General features: G+C 40.3%; 1 protein-coding gene across 1 annotated transcript; it reads right to left on the bottom strand.

Annotated features, from left to right (window-relative positions):
* Positions 1 to 6,212: 6,212 nt before the first annotated feature.
* LOC118774844 (endothelin receptor type B-like) lies at positions 6,213 to 12,092 on the bottom strand. Its single transcript, XM_036524390.1, has 7 exons — positions 11,680 to 12,092; positions 10,460 to 10,572; positions 9,753 to 9,957; positions 8,352 to 8,501; positions 7,348 to 7,481; positions 7,062 to 7,170; positions 6,213 to 6,735 (listed from the first exon to the last, which is right to left on the bottom strand). Exons 1-7 carry the CDS (start codon positions 11,971 to 11,973, stop codon positions 6,601 to 6,603), a joined length of 1,140 nt encoding a protein of 379 aa, XP_036380283.1. The 5' UTR covers positions 11,974 to 12,092; the 3' UTR covers positions 6,213 to 6,600.
* Between the last annotated feature and the right edge of the window lie 5,858 nt (positions 12,093 to 17,950).

The raw sequence follows: 17,950 nt of genomic DNA, 5'->3' as shown, positions 1-17,950 counted from the left end.
TGACTATACCACTGCTCTTGCATTGAACATCCAGTTAAGGGTACCACTCCTCCTCCTGTCTCATCCTTTAAATAAAGGAAAGGCACTGACCCACCGTTCCAGACTGCAGCCCTGGACAGCTCTCCGTGGGAAGGATATCTTTGCCATGTAGCCGTTTGGAGACAGAAAGGTCTCACTTGCCCTTGGGCTTTGTTAATGTGGAGTGTGCTCACTTTTACCTGCCCTTCTAACATGTCAGCATGCACAGACCACAGCTGGCTTTGTTATCTGTAAATGGATAAAAATGCTGTTGTCCAGAGTCAACATTTTTAGAAATGCTATTTTATGAATTTTATTCATAAGTGTTATTATGTTTGGCATTATCCTTTTGTTTGGAGTAGCTGTATAAAAAGAAAAACTTTCTGTGGTAGAAGTTGAAGTGTAGTTCATAGAGGAAGCACTGCAGAGTTAACCAGATCTGCCAGGATCACGTGCAAACTATTACCAAAAGGTCGCCGCAGACTTTACGAACATCGCATTTCAAAAATGAGTGACAATTGCTTGAGTGGATCAATGTTTTGACGTCGTCTTATAATCTCGTTATGCGTGGTCAGGATTGCCAAGAATGAAAATAGGACAACTTAGAACAGCCGACGGGCATGACCACGAACAAGGGTGCGGTTCAGTCACAAGCGGGAACAGAGCAGATCCCTATGGCACCTCCATTTCTCATGAGAATGCTAACTGTCCCCTGTCACTCTGAGTCTAGCAGGTAGGCTTGTCACCAGTGTCCTCCAGTGCCATGGTGTTATGTGGCATAGTGTAATAGACACCCTCCAGGAAAAAGGCCAGTGAGGAGCATGTGTGAATGGAGCAGCGGTGAGATATGCAACCTGGTCAACACGCTCACTCTGTGTAATCCTTTGCTTGCTAGCTAGCTTGTATAGAATTGTGTTTGTCTGACGACATGGCCACATATGTGACATGAGGATCGCACACTGCTTCACAGCGTCAGCAGAGAATCTGGATGGGTGGATGGAGTCCCCAGTTTCTCAGAGGCCACTGCACTGTATTGTATCTGCAGGTCTGCACATAATCCCATACACAGCAGTGGGTACACGCCTGATCTGGAAACCATCTGAACAAAAGCGTGTCATAATCTTGGCTCTCAGATCGCTTTTGATGTTTGTTTGTTTTTTTTGTATGTGATGTCATAATTACAATAAATTACAATGTATTTATTTGTGATTCCAGTGAGTTCTTGCAGTTTTTTTCAGCTTTTAATTCCACAGTAGGTGGTAAATACTTGATCCTTGTTTGGATTATAGAAATGTGATCAAACACTTGTCTGACTGTTGAAATGTCAGTGGGGCAGAGTTTGGGTTGCAATGTAAATTCAATCATAAAAACAAATACATTGTAAAAACGCGATAAAAGAGAAATTGCACAGCAGATCCATTGCAGTAACACCTCTGTGGTGTTAGCTAGGTCAAAATAGTTTGAAATATTGATGTTTAAACATTTAAAATAGCATTATAAACATTTTCAAAGGTCACTTAGAATACTATACATGTGGTTTAGCAGGCCAATACTTCTCACAAACACAGGAAAAGAAACATACAAAAATATATTTGCATTTTCAAAGGTGTATCTGTTACTGAGTGGATATACAGCTTTTATTGTTGACTATGTTCATCAACATGTTGCCTCTAAGCATCAGGCCCTCGGGTTACATTGCAACTGACTGAAACTTTCTAACATATCACCTCCCCTTTCACTTTCTGGTTGTTTCACCTCTATGGATATTAAAGCTTCAGGCTCTAAATCATCTTGACAGCTTTCCTCCCTGTTGATGGAGGTGGTCTCTGGCTTTAAGACTTGAACAGTATTTTTGTTGACTTAATATTGTGTCAAAATGAACAAACATTAGTGCCAGCTTTAGTGGTGCTCAGGGAAATTATATGATTATTTCTCTGTTAGGTGGCAACCGTTATCTTTTAGACACTCTCTGCTCACTATCAATTTTGAAAGTGTGATAAAGACTAATTTCCAAGGTGAAAGACAGTGGTAGGATGATCATTCCAGCATCCAAAAACTGTCATATGGCCATGAACTTTGGTAAAGCCAACTGAATATCTTTACAAAAAGGTATGATCAGATCTGGTATCAGTGGAAGAAACCAAAGATCCTGAAGGCCATCGAGGTGGAACATTCACAGTAGACTGATGGCTTAACAGGAATTCATTCACGATTAATGTTTCCGTCGGAGGGAATACACCTTAGCGGCCCGAAGCTAGGCCATGCAAGTTTGCAGGTCTGCCACTGTACTTAATATCACATTACAGAAGACTAGTTTCATATGTGCATAAGCATCACTGCAGTGTTCCTAAATGTTCTTTTACAAGTGCACAATCTCTGTCTGCTAACAGCAACTTGTTTCCCTCTTCATGCACTTTTCAACCATGCACATTTCTAGCCTATTGTGTATAACCTCCAGTATTTTTAGTTTCCGTAAAGGCAATGAAATGTCCCTACAAAATACATCACATTCTGATTTACCTCAAGTCTGAAGCCTCGGGAGTCTTGGCTTCTACTCACAAAGATCTCCTAGCATTTTGAGGTTTGGTGAAAAATTAAGTTGTATTTGATTCAATAATAACTGTAAACCTACCCTACTCTTTGAAAAGACCATTGATGTCTTGCAGACCATGGTTTGCCTCCTGTCACCGGCTTGATTGATTCATTACTGCTGTGATGAATCTTCCTACCCTGAATCTTCCAACACAAATGCAGACCTTCAAGGCTGCCTTGTAACCTAAGATTAATTGGTGTGTACACTTTGCCCTTAGTGCTTATTTCTGCTAATTTGTCATTTTGCCCATTCTTTGTCTGTGAAGGTGGTTTGAGTCAGTAAATCCCTGAGTAGCTTTCTATTTTTGGGACTGTGTGAAGGTAAGGGAACACAGCCTGTTCAAAAAGGCTGCAGCTGAGTGAAATTCAGAACAGCTCCTCTTTACAAGATGCTGCTGAGATGTGACTAAATTTATCTGACCCTCAGTGCAGTTCTAGCTGTCTGGGCCTTTGTGAGCTAGTAGTCTCATGCCCACGTCAAAACCGCAGGCCAGACAGTAGCAAGAGGCACTCATTTGTGCAGAAGTGATTCAATTAGTTACTACGTCTACAAGAATGCAGTTAAATTCTGTTTACTCCCCTTCTGCCCCTGCACTTGGTTGATTCTCCCTAATGCACTTAAACTGGTGAAATTTAATTTGCTCCAAATAAGGCTAAAGAAAGTCAGAGCCAGAGATGTGATAAAATAGTATTTATTTATGGCATATTGGCTTACAACTCGGTACAGTATAAAAAGCAATGTTTCAAATGTATTATTTTTGCATTTAAAAAACCAGTATAGAATATGTAATGCAATATCTTGGCCTCATGTTTTGGAAGTCCAGTTTAAGTGTACACAATGTTCTTGATTGTACATTTTTACAAACACATAGGGCACACAAATCCACTTTTTGGCAGTGAAATGTCTGCAGTGAAAGGGAATACACATTCATACAGCATCAATTTAAAAACAAGTCTGCAAATACAGATAAAGTTTTCATGTTCCGCCCCTCTATTTTTGACAAAATAAGTACTTTTTAAGAAAAATGGTGTGCTCTCAAGGGTCCTGAGGAGGAATAAAAGCATTTTGTGCTGTTGCAAAACACTAGGACCCACAACAGCTTCAGAGGTAATATAGACCTATAAGTTTATAATACCAAAGGTGCATTATGTTGCATGAGCACCAGGTAGATGGAGCATAGAAAATACTGTATATTGACATCAGGTAGATCTTCTGCATAAGATGGTTCACCAATTTTAATGGCAGTCCTATTTTGTAAGCATTTCTACTAAAGGACTTACTTAGTATATGGCATTTTTGTATGCTGAAAGCACTTTTGTTTTTATATAATTTATTTTTGCACTATATGTTATGAATTACAATGACAATATGCATCAACTGATGAGGTATAACAGAAGATAATGGTGGCAATATTACTGGTTAATTTGTTTAGTCACGGCACGTTCATGGTGTACGAATGTTGAATCTTTGCATCAAGACAGTGGCCAGCTAACTAACATGTCAGCTAGACAGCTAAAAATAAAATGTTAGGTAACAAGCAGGAGTAAACCACTGTTAACCTTATTTTCTAGCTAGCTGGGTAGCATATTCAATTTTCAAGTTTATTAGCTGAGTAATTAGCAAGGCCAGAGTTTAGTCAATTTGAATAATTTGACATTGCTACTAGTTAGCAAACTATCCAACTAAAGATATTGTTATCTTGCTAAAAATAGAATTAGTTAACTGGCTACCTGGTTTCTAAAACGCTACTATGAAATTGCTTTAGTTTTAAATCAAACCATCTTTCAAATCAAATCATCACCACACACAGTTTGGAATTTCACTGAATGTAGGTACTTTTATCTGATGTGCAGGAACCATCATAATAGTTCTTCCTCTGTCCCATTTTGAATGGTAAAGTGAATTAAAATAACAGCCAAAGCCACCCCAATTTTATTATTGGTTGATCAGCAAAATATGTAATATTAAGAAAAGAAAACTAGCACATACATTTGGACTGTTCAGAATTGCTAATTTTGTAATAGAGTGGCAAGCATCTCTTGCCTTACATAAGCCAGGATTCCTCGCATCCATAAATTGAATTAAATCATCCTGACAGATGGTTTAATGTCTCAGAATTCTAGAGACACCTAGTTATAAATTGAAGGCGTTTCTGTGCCAGAGGACATGGTTTCTAAATAAATATACACCATCTGTACACTCCTAATGTGTGTTCTAAATAAATGTATATTATTCAAACTTGTTTCAACACGCTAAGACAAATAAGTATAACCTTGTGTGACAGTTCAACTTTCAGTAAAAAAACATCAATGCCAATGTACAAAACTGACTGACCTGCAGTTAGATAGCTGCCTACTTACTGATGTAGCTAGCTTGCAAGTTAGCCACCTAGCTACAGAGATAGCTACCAACGAGTTAGCTTGTGGGCCCACTGGCTGAAAACAGAATGACCCACCTAGCAAGTGACCTTGGTGACCTGCCAGTTAGCGTGTTAGGTAGCTTGAAATTTTTAACATGAACGTGGTTGATTGCGACTGACTGCAGCAAATACAGATCTGGGATGTTAATGCCTACCTTTTAACTTTGCTACTTATTGTAAGTTACATACGAGGTTGTTAAATCAGAAATGATAGGTAAAGTAACTTTAGAAAGGTTCTTGCACACTATAGCTGATATATTTTAAGCATTAGCTTAGTTAGCTAGCTAGCTAGTTAGCCTCCATGGCCAACCAAGATGGCTGTCATCTCTTGGTCACCAAGAGAAGAAAGTGATTTACAGGTAGCTACAATAAACAGATGTGGCTATTGGCTAAATATGGTGGCAGACCAATGGTGAGAGGTGTAACTGGGGGGCCTGACACATTCTTAAAGAGGTATTGCAGCAAAAAATTAAGATTTGGCATTTATTGTTTAGCCATATGAGATTGTATCACAACTCTGTGTTTTTAAATGAGGTTACATAGCACAGAGGTTTGTGATGAGTCAGACCTCAGGGTCATTGTAATAATTTCTATGGTAAACTCCAAAAAGGGCCAGAGTCCTTTGTATAGGTATGGGGTATGCTCTGACAATCTGTAACTTAATGAATGGCGTACCTACCTGCCATTCCAGTTTACAAGTTTCACCTTCTGTGACATATATGAAAAGGCTTTTATGGTGACAACATATCTGTCAGAGGTACTAATGTTTATCACTTAAAAACTAATGGGTTGTGTGTACAAAAATATACTTATGGACTCTTTATGCCTTTGAAATGATAAATTGTAGTTTACAGTTAAAAATCATAATTTGTTAAAAGAATATATTTGTTTATGTGTATATTAATGCATCAGAAAATGTATATACACAGATAAATATCACTGTAATACACAACATTACATAAAGTCTTCCATCCATATCCCTTCAGCTTGATCTGTACAGATGAATCCTCAGTCAGTTCAGACGGGTGAGTCATCCCAGACAGATAATATCACAGTGTTCTAATCTCATCATGGCTTTTTTTTTCACCAGAGCCACTTGAAAGGCCAATTGAATGGCAACTTCTACTTGTCCACACAGCCAAGTTGGTTTTGATTAAAGCTCCAAGGCTTTAGGAGGAGAGGTCCTATGTCCCACAGAGAAGTCCATGTAGCCTATTATGTAAAACTAGGGGTAAAAGGTAGATGATATGATTTGTTGGATGACATAATTATTGTTTTTCCACACGTCGCCGTGCCAGCCTGATTATGTTTTGGATGTCACATTTTATGAAGGGTGTGATATCTTCTGGCCCCAGCTGTCCTGCTGATGGGCCACAATGGTAGAACCCCAGTCCGGTGTGGTTGCTGCATGTTCAGCTCAGTGGGAATTTTGTGTTGAGGTGTGTCTTGTTTCAGCATAGGTCCACATTGCCCACCAAAAGTCCATGTGTCCTTAATTGTGGCAAAGCAGGGCTGTTTTTGGTTGTGTGTCCATCGTCGCCCCTTAGCCCCCTGAAGTGTTGTATGCTGTTTAAGAGGGGCTGTACTTCTGGCTGGACCGTGAGCTCATCTGGTCCAGGACATTCTCGTGGCAGTAACCTTTCCAGTGGACATCGTCAGCAGCGATGTTCCTTGCAGAACTCTGACACCAGCAGCACAAGCACGACTAGAATGGGTGGGGAATGTTGAGGTTGGGAGAGATGGCAGAAAATCAGAAAATGCTTGTTTTACTTGTCTGAATCAAAATAGTTGATACACCAAAAACAAAAACAAAAAAAAACAGAACTGTTTCACTAGAGCACTTCATTGATTACATGTGTGTGTGGTTAAGATTCTCAGATCACAGACACCCTATTTAACCTCAGATCAGAAGGCATGTCTGAAGCATGACAGATTTTTGACTATGAGCTATGAGGCCTGGCGATGTCACAACATGCATTGGCTTTGTGGAAGTTCAAAAGGGTCCTTGGACTTTGACAACCTTATCCTCACCTTGAAACAGTTCTTGAACTTCTGGCTGACAAAGTAGAGTGCCACAGGATTGATGCAAGAGTTGAGGGAGGCCATGTTGATACCAATGTAATCCATCACCAGCAGAAAACTAATGGAGAGCAGAGGTCACGAGGGAAAGGTGACAGCGTGGTGAAAAAGAAACAGAGAGGGAGACATGAGAGTAAACACATTAATTACTCTTACTCACTGCAGTTTAGTTACAACACGTCTTCTGGGATGGACTGCACAGACCACACATGGGTGGATGAAGAGCTTCAGGCCTTACCTGAGCAGTTCACAGCGGTTTGGGTCATTCAGGTTGTACATGGTGTTCTTCAAGATGCGACTGAGGTGCAGAGGTAGCCAGCACAGGGCAAAAATCACCACCAGGCAGAAAACGGTTTTGGCGACTTCTCTGCGCTGGTGTGACACGGGAAAACAGTCAACAGAACCTTAACTGCATGGAGACCCACTTGTCCACAACCTCCCCAGCTTGTTCCCATTCTCACACAGGTTAATTTCCCAGGTGATTTTTTATGTTTGCTTTATCATCCATCTCTTAATTGTAGTTGAATAGAAAAAGCTGCCAAAAGACTTTGAGCAGACCTGAGTTTACTGAGGTCTTATCAGATTATTATTATTATTATTATTATTAGATAATTATCATATTAGTCCTTATCCTGGAATGTGACTCTGACTATTCCCTGGTGAACTGGGGTCTATAAATCTGCAGTTTTGTACTGGTGCTCTTCTGTTGAGCCAGTGTCCTGAGAGTCTGTCTTGGCAACCTGTTGAATCACAGCTGGCTTCTTGTCAAATATTCAGCAAGCCTAATTAGGAAATACAGCTAAAATATTTTTGCTCTGGCTAAAATGGCTCTGCTCTGGCTCTGCTCCCTGTATCCTAATTAGTTTAATATAATTTTCTCATCTGTAGGATTTCCGCTATCTTTTGTGCAGCTGCTGTCTCCTTCGTTGAGTGAAAAATCCTTTTGAGTTTCAATCTTTAGCCTACAGTTAGGCCTCTTAAGTCTCAGAGTTGGGCAAAACTGAATACATGCCATATAATGGGAGTGAGGAGAAGCTCAAACCCTCTTCACTACTAAACACCTGGCAAAGGATGAATCAATGTGTGGTTGAATCTCCAGTTGAGGCTAGACAGTCCGACCTCAGCTCATAAGCTGTTTTGATAGTTGTTTACAATACTCTTTATACAGTTCTCATCAGTAGCTCATAAGTAGTGGTGTGTACCAATGTGTTATCTTGCACTAGCTGTTCTGCTCAAGGGTACCTGCTTCATATGATCATTGAGGGCAATACGCATTCCTTTCTTGCGGCTCAGCATCTCGCAGGACATCAGTGTGTAGAAGAAACCCGTACATGCCAGCGGCAGGCAAAAGTAGAAGCCAAAGAGCCACCAGTCCTTCACATCCTTGTAAAACTGCAGGGGAAGATGAAGCAAATTTATTTAGACACCAAAGCAGTTCACTGCACTTCAGTACTCATATGAAAACATACACTGACTGACATTGAAGGTCCTTGACTGTAATTACGTGAAGTGATTTAGCCTTCAACCAGGGATGTTAACTGAGAATGGATCATATCAATCAACAGTATGAAATGATAAGGTGACTATCACAATTTTCATCTGTGAAATTTGTGAACGGTCTGGTCTTTATTGAACCATATGGTTTGGAAAATCACTACATAACTCCCTGGCCAACACAATTATGCAACACTGGGGATACAATTGCATTGATACAGTGATGTTAGCTGTTAGCTAAGCTATTCCACCCACTACATTCCTTATCAGCAGCCCTGATGAAGCATTTTTGTGGCTAAATATTTCTTTTTACCTTTCAATTGCCCTAATCTTCAAACATTTTCAACATTCTGTAACATTGTTAACTGTCACAAGTCTGCCTTGTTGCTTTGCGTGCTGTGGTGAAATGAGAGATCATACAACTTGTGATCCAGAAATATATCTGATTTGTTTACCCTGTACAATATTAGACCACACAGCTGTAATTGACATTTTAAAAAACAAGCCTTGTTCATTGTAATTGAGATGATTTATACATAGAACTTTAAATTGCAACAACTGCCCTTTGATCACCTAATGATCCTAAATCTCTGCCTATCAAAGGCTAAACTTACAACTGTGCCTAAAATACTGTTGGTTTTCTGCAAGAGATATACAAAAATACGCATCTCTGAAGTCAGGACCTTGCAGCTAAATGTACTGAAGTGTACAGTGAGCTGATTGTCTCAGAGTTCTTGGATAAAATTCTGTGATTTAGTGATTCAGATGAGAACCTGACACTATATTTTTTCCCTGGAAAATTATGGGGTGGCCTACATGCTGTGCTTATATTATGAAGCTGTGCTTCGAGCCATATATGTACGGCATGCAGTAAATTATGTTCTTGTCTCCACTATATCTCTACAACATACATTCTCACTGCAGTGAAATTTATACCAGCTTACCACATAGTGACACTTATCTATGAAACACAATCTCTTTGATCTATCCATGAGATCAAGTGGTACACACTACTGAGATGTAAATGTGACCCAAAAGACAAAAAAAAATCTAAAACACGTGTTCCGTTCATGGGGTACAAGTAAAGACATTCTACTTAGCAGTCATAGCTTTGGCCACGGTTCTGGGAGAGTGGTGTTCTTGTCATACCTTCATGAACGGTGTGGTCTGCTGAGGGTGCAGCAGGCACACGCGCAGTTTGCTCCCACGGTACTGCATCTCTATCATGTCAAAGCCTATAGCCTCGGGGACGGCCAGAGCCACAGCCACCGTCCAGATCAGGGTCACCTCCACCGCCTTCCACAGGGGAATACCCATGCCTTTCACCCTACTCCACGATGTCACCGCATGGTACCTGGTGGTTTTGGAGAGGCCAATGGCAGCTTAGAGCACAGTGACAGCATCCAAAACCAGAACAATGTGACTTCTTCTTTAATTAATAACAGGGTTAAGAGGCCTGTCATAATTATACAATTAGGCACTGAGTATTTAAAATACAAGCTACTCATTGATTATAGATAGTGCATCCTATCTGTACATCCCTATCATTTGTTTAGTTATGATCCAGTATAAGCCCTCTGAGTCAAATGAGAACAGACAACTGACTAATTAGGATTTTTGAGCTACAGTGGGGTTCTCACGGGCTGTCTTAAATGTGTTTGTTGTTATTTCTTTGAAAACATTCAAAGTACTTGAGACTATACAAAGTCAATCTGTAGTAAATTATAGGATTTAACTGTGCAGTGGAGACTGATGAGCTCATGCTAATAATTATGCCAGTCCCCAGACCTGAGGTCTGATGAGGACCTGTCTCTTAGTAAACAGTCAGGAGATGTAGGAGGAGATGAATTGCTCACCGGTCAATGCTGAGAGCACACAGGCTGAGCACAGTGATGCCCACTGAGGCCTTCTGGATGAAGGGCGTCAGTTTGCAAATAAGGACTCCAAATGGCCAATCCTCTGCCAGTAGCTTGATTCAACAGATATTGGAGAAAGAATTGTCACTTGCTTCTAAATACATAAAATGTCTGACAAAGGTACAAAAGTCTTTTTTTTAACAACTTTAAATGTCTTCATAACATTGTCATGTCTCTTAGGGGGGATAATATAACTGATTTTGACTCAATAATGATATTATCCCCCCTAAGAAACAGCATATATATTATCCCCCCTAAAGTCAGCATATTTCTTACAATACAAACATTGTTATACTGGACAGTGTGGAACTGTCAACAAAAGACATGGGAATCATTAGATTCCCCAAGCCTTTCTTCAGGACCTGAACACTGGAGTCAGACAGGGGTATATGAAAGTCTGAGATTTATGCAAACATAGCTATCTAGCTCTGTGGGATTGTAAATAAAATCCAAAATCTGACCTTTCTCTGGCTGAGTATTTACCCCTCATTGTTTAATGTAGCTTATATTTCCTCACTGAAACGTCTCTGAGAGGCATAAAGTAGAGCATAAGTATCTGTACCCAATGTGGTAAAACACGATGTGATTCACTCCAGTGGTTTATGCTTGCTCCTGCTGACTGCACAGTGGACTTTCTCAGCAGCAGAAATGAGTGAGTGTGGATTTAGAAGAGCCCTGCACTCAAAGTATCCCATGGTGCAGATCAAGCTGGAAGAACACCCTTGTGTCTGCCAGAAGTGAATAAGTCAGTGAGGGAGCGCAAACAGGTTGCTATTGTAAGCTTCTGCTCTCACTGGGTATAAATGCAGAAAGCCGGGGGTAGCTCCAACTACCAAACTGCAGACAGCTCCAATTGGTGTTCTGCCTTTCCACTTTGTATCTAAAACCGTGTTGAATTGTAGCAACACCCTGATTCACTGTCAAAAGTGGGGGATTTCCTTTGATACAAATTCTTGTGGATCCCATAAAATAGGTAATGGACTACCTTATATTTATTTACATATTTACAGTATATTTAAACTTTAATGTTATTTAGAATAAGTTGAAATATTTTACTGCAGCTGCAAAGAAACTTCTGTATCAACTCATCAAGGCAAAAACTGAGTTTATCATCCCCAATCCACGTTTTTTGGTTCTCCTGGTTCCCCATCACAACTCACCTTGAACACACTGATGGGGATGGTGAGGAGAATGTAGAGCAGGTCTCCCAGGGCCAGGGAAGCTATGAGCATGTTAGGGCCATTCCTCATGCACTTGTTCTTGTAGATGATGCGCAGTAGGGTAGAGTTACCTATGATGCCCACCACGAAGATTAGGCAGGATACCACTGTGTTGATGTACTTGAACGCGTGCTTGATCTCAGTGGGCTTGGTACACATAGGTGGTAGGTACCGTGGAGGCACGGGCCTGGCTGGGGGAGCCTGAGGAGAGGAGCTATTTTCTGCCAGGGCCATTCCCCCATCGGGTCCCTGGCTGGAATGTTCATTCACAGGGCCACTCTGAGTGGTGTCCTGTGCAAAGCGGTCCCCGCCAGCACTGGCCACCAGCAGCACCAGCAACACCACAGCCTTCATCCTCCACACGGGCATGAAGGGAGACACACGTCTGGCAGCAGTCCGGTAACAGCTCCTCACTGACCTGTTGAGCATACACACAGGTGGTCTCAGTGCTTTCTTACCCATAATGACAATAGGAGATGTCTACAAAGGAGGTTTTGCTCCCTTGTGATATTCTCTCAGCATACTGAGCTTGCTGTGGGAGGGAAACCAAATTAGTAAAAAAAAAAAAAAATACAAATAAAGCTTCCACTCATTAAAGTAGTGGTCCATGATATATTGGATGTCACTGATCAAAAAAAAATTACATATACTTGTTCAAATTCATATGTAATTCTTTAATTATTGTAGAGGCTGCTGTGAATCTAGAACTCTGGGTTGCCATCCTCTGGGACTTTGGCCATGCAGGAAATCAAGCTGAATAGCTTAATCTTATCTTTTATGAAATCTTTGACCAATGTAGCAATTTTGATTAGATCTGTGTGTGTAAAGTGAGCCTTCTCTGCTGGCCATGATTTTTGCAACCTAATAATAAAAGCTCTCCAACATTGCATTTTCACTCTTTAATATTTGCTTTAAAAAGCCATCAGTGTCTGCGCTTTGCACAAAACAAAAGCATATTGTTTTATTTTATCTCGAAGATTCATGGAACTATAACAGATGAACAACTGTGAGCACTGTTCTTCTCTCGACATTAGATCTGTAATCGCTCTTTTCTTTATTGTGGTATTAGAACAAGAGAGTTTGAAGTCCCTGACAAATGGCCCTTTGCGCCATTACTTGAGCAGATGCTGGCCTGTCCTTGGGTTGTATGCATGTCAGTGGATTCCTCCCATGATGGAAGTCATGAGACGAACATTGTTCTGTAGAATTGCTTGGAGCATTGAGAGGGTGGTTGGGTTAAGGGGGGGCCATCAGTGGTCACAAGTTTGCTTGTGTGCAAATGAGAGGATTAACCATCCAGGAACATCTGCAGCACAAGTTATGCCTCCAGCCCTCTGGACATGCAGAATTTTGGTACATTCACTATATTTTTAACAGACAGAAAAAAGCAGCTTTGTCAAAAGATCCCAGTGATAGAAACAATGGAGAGACACAGGGTAAAACAAGGAAGCAGGCCATGGGCGGTTTGTTCCTTCTCTCCAACTGAAGTGCAAAGCATGTTACTTTGGTCAAAGACTGCACAAACTGTGCTCATCAAAAGCAAACAGAGAGCTTCAGTCTAAATGAATTTTTTGCGGGGTATTGCACAACCTCACTTGCATGAGTGAAAAAAACAATATTTTCAGATGCCGGCTGGCTGGCTCATGCTACCCCCCCCCCCCAGCTGCACAGTCTTAAATGACCTCTCATCCAAGACATTTCAGTCCTCACAGCACTCTGGACTGTCCAGTTGTGCACCTCCCTTACGCCCTCTTTCATCCTGCCTTAGTCCTGCTCAGCCCCAAACTTCTTGTGCCTCTTCACACCTGCTTCTACTTCCAGTGATGAAAAATCTGAGTGCGGTATTTCCCCTGCTGATCAGAACCTAAAACAAGTGAGTGGCTGCTCTTTGCTGTCTTTTCAAAACAGGAGGAAACTAATTCCAGTAATGAAAATAACCTCAAACAGCCTCTTAACTCTGTTACAATTTCAAGATCTTTTTTTTTTCATAACAAAAAAATCTAATCTGGTGTTTCAGTCATGAAATCATGTTGGCAACTTAATGACTGGCCCAAACTACACGCACTTTTGCAGTGACAAGTTGATGCACACAGACTGGTCCTGCAAGGACCTCGCAAGTGAACTCAGCCATTTGTCATAATAATATTGGGTTAAGAGCTGTCTGAGACAAGGGCAGTGAGGGCAGAAGGTCACGACCTTTACCAGAGAGCCTCACCAGGCAAGACAGAGATGTTCAGTATGCTATAGCCAAGAGAAGGATGGGAAAATCTCCCAAGAAAAATAGAGAGGCTTGTGGAATTTATTCATCCGTCATTTATGTATACCCCTGCACCTCTCCCCCCACACTTAAACGTTCTTTAATTCAACAATAATTTTAGCTGTTTGAACATTTGCTGGATAATTGTTCAGACAGAATGATGTCCTCCAAAGATAACCCAACAGATAGGTTGTATGAATCAGACAATTTCTTTTTGAATTTCACACAAATTGCATATCATAGAGATAATTATTAGACACTCTGCCAAAAAAAGTCTCTATAAACACTTCATTCTAATCAACTTTGCGTGATGTCAAAGGAGTGATCCCCTTCAAAGGCTTGATTCCAATTTTGATGGTAATCTTATACATTTTTCTCTGAATGCGATTTTAGAATCACAATGCTGATCTCGTCTGATAATTATAATTATAATAAGAAGAATAAGAAGAAAAAATATGATTAGTAAGTAACACATACAATGGGGCAGTGATTGTGCTGAAGGGATGAGGAGCTCACTCTCACTTTGGTCTTGAAGGAAATGTGTATGAGAATCTTGCTTAAATGTCTGAATCCCTGTCCCTGAGCGTTGACTGTTTGATGGCAAAGCAATAGATGGAATGGTCACTTTGATGTGCTGATCTTCTGAGATCAGATTAGAAGAAGAAGGGAAATTAAGGAATGAAATGAGTGCTGCCAAAGGGTATGGACAAAATGAATGAGCAAAAAGAATGCCTAAAACAATTTAAAATGACACTGAATTTACTTCTGCCTATGTTTGTGTATTTTCATGAGGTAATTCTGCTGAAAAGGGAGCATAACAGGAGATACACTTTACTACAGCAATTAAGGTTTAGTAGGTCCTGTAACTGGACAAGATGTATTTTCCACCTTTGCATGCTCGGTTAACTATAAGATACAGACAGTTTGTTCTGCCTGATTCAGCCCTTCTGCAGTAAATCATGGATTATTTATATGCATCAGAGGCACACTGACTTTAAATATTAACTTTTAAGTACTGTTCTTCTATATTTACATTTAGAGAGAAGGAGTTTAATATGCCACAGAGTAAAACCTTTACAAATCTGATGACTGTAGGCACCTGGCTGTTGCAGCTGGGAGCAGTACTGGGAGCCATTGCACTGACAGATGGGAGGGAAAGGGAGAGAGAAGTAAACTAGGGAAAAGTGGTCTTAGAGGCAGGGGACTAATGCAGAGTATAACATTTTTTTACATAGCTACTTTCTTAGAGCCTTGCTGTTCTGGTTATGCACACTTATAGTCATTTTCAGGTAGACTGTGCATTTACTGTATGGCTCAAAACACAGACTAGTAGCATTTCCACATTTACTTTCAATGGAGCCTCGGTACTTCTAATTGCATAGATATTGTCAAAAACATGTTTCTGTATTACACCGTGAAGCTGAATGACTGATTAGCCCAGCATGTTCTGCCTACCTTCTCTGCTGAATTGAAGACTGTGGTTCTAACAGCCTTTTGTCTCAGCTGGAGTGAATTGCAAATGTCCATACAGACTAGACAATTGGGTAATCAGTACTTACAGGTGTTATATTCAGATAATTGAATTAGCTGAAGTAGCTGTAAAGGATATGGGTTGGGGGTGTGTAAGGGTTTGCACAACTGACCCACCACTTTTGAGGAAATTGTTTTGTGCAAGTGAAAAAACCGGTAAACCACCTCCATGCTAAAAAGGCAATGTTGGATTCAGGGGTAGGTTTAAGCTGGACACACACACACCTGTCAGTCTATCAAGGTGCTCTGTGGTATACAGTTGTCAGTCAGTGACTGTGACTGATAGCTCTTTTACTCTTTTTTAGGTGATGAACACTGTTCAGACCAGAAGTTATAGCTATCCTCTCCTCTGACAGCTAGTTAACAGCACTCACCAGCTACCTTCTCAATCATAAGCAATGGCATTATCTCTGTCCAGTTTGATGTTCAATCTGTCTATGTCCTGCAAAGTTGCGTTATGTTACATCTGCCTGTGATATACACAAAAACGTTTCCTGACAGAGTAGTAAAATATTTGTTAATTCATTTATTGTTTAACTAAAAAAAAAAACGCACCTAGCTAGCTATCATGGGAAAAATAGCTTAGTTAGCTAAACAATACTAGCTAGGTGGTCCTCAGTCTCCTGCCAGAGATTGTATTTCAATAGTGTGATGCTGTATAGTATAGATATATCAGACAGCACTGACCTCTCCTCAGAAAAAACTGTTCAATTTGTCCTCATTCTTGTCTGTCTGAATCATTATCATAAAAGTGTCTTCTTTCTTCTTCTTGGGTGAACAGTCAGCCCTCTTTCTGATTGGTGCTCATGTCAGGTGCTTTCATGGAGATGCCTATTGCACTCTGATCAGATCATCAATTCTACTTGAATACATGAATCAAGGAAGAAGGCCATGAAGGACAAGAGACTTCAGACTACATGTACACATGTTGCATGTATACATCGACACACTGCAGTTTTTGACTGATCGTCAGCTGTGGGTTCCCACCTTTAGTTCTTGACACTTTAAAACTACAGCCTCATCCAACATCCTTCCTCCTCAAAAAACATTTTCCTGAAAAGATTACTTTGTTATCACACAGAAATAGGTGGGGGTTATATTGGGTGGAACCAAAGCAGACACTAAGTGTTACCACACCTAAATATCATGAAGATTTACATGGAAAATATGAGCGTACGTGCCTGCAAGAGTTCACACAGCTCCGGACTCTTTTGACAACTTTTAAAACCCAACATTTAGGCCAGGCAGTCAGGTCAACACACTCTGGGAACCAGCTATGCCCCTAACTGTGACCTGTGCAGTTGTCAGATGGTGTGAGTCCTTCATAAAAATACATACTACTCTCAACCCCCTCTAGAAACATTAAGGGAATTATTTATTACCTATATATTTTGGTATTCACTTTATACTGACACAATTACTGAAGATTTCCGTTTAGTACTGTTTTGTTACATGTGTTTTAAGCTATTTCGTTTGACCTCTAAAACTGCAAGCGTGCGGCTTTTTCCCCTACTTACGGTTAGGTGTTATCTTTTGATTGACATATACAAGGCGTTGTAATTTCCGTTACATTCAGTTGAAAATAAAAGTAAACTGTAACTACAGGTTTTCAGTTTTAAAATCATAAAATATAATTATAATATTACAATTATGTTATTTATCTTATGTATGTATCATGTCGCAATATGTACATATAATTCGCCGTAGCCTCGCGCATTACGTGACCGTGTCATTGGCCTGTATAGAATGAAGCCCAATTGCCTAATTATCGGAGCTACTGGCTAAACTTCAAAATCATTGCGATTGACATGCCGAATTTGAAGTTACGTCTTTAGGATCCCTGCTCTTTTTTCGCTCGAACTCCCTAAGTACACATAATGACTAAAATTATTATTACTAAATTACATAAGTTTAGCAACAATGGCAATTATGGTAGTAGAGTCTGATAAGTATACGAATAGTACTGGGTGAAGTGATTTACCTGAACGGAATATGGAATATTTATTTTATTATTTTTAAATCGTAGTCTATAGGCCTACAGCTATCGTAAATGTAATTCTGAACTATTCTCCTACGCATATTAGAGCATAAGTATCAACCAGCAACTGACTGGAGCCCAGGTGTTTTCTTCCACTCCTGTTCCTGTTGAAATCCGTTTTGTTCCACTCTTATCATACCCTCATTTGCTTTTCCAAAACACTGGTAGTATTTTGCCTTGTGGGAGTTACAGGATGGAAAAAGCAATAAAGACAACAAATGACGCAAACTGCTGTGGGGACACGCTAGACAAATGCCTTCGTTATTTATAGTGTGAGTCAGACTTATTGCATGAAACATCCACCGCAGCAGGTGAAAAAGGACTTCGAGATATGTAGCTATTATCGTTGAAACACATTTCGTGTTCAGATTTGCAGCTCTACAATA

Source organism: Megalops cyprinoides, chromosome 3 (assembly GCF_013368585.1).
Source record: "Megalops cyprinoides isolate fMegCyp1 chromosome 3, fMegCyp1.pri, whole genome shotgun sequence".
Classification (NCBI taxonomy): Eukaryota; Metazoa; Chordata; class Actinopteri; order Elopiformes; family Megalopidae; genus Megalops; species Megalops cyprinoides.
This window is presented reverse-complemented; position numbering and strand designations above follow the sequence as displayed.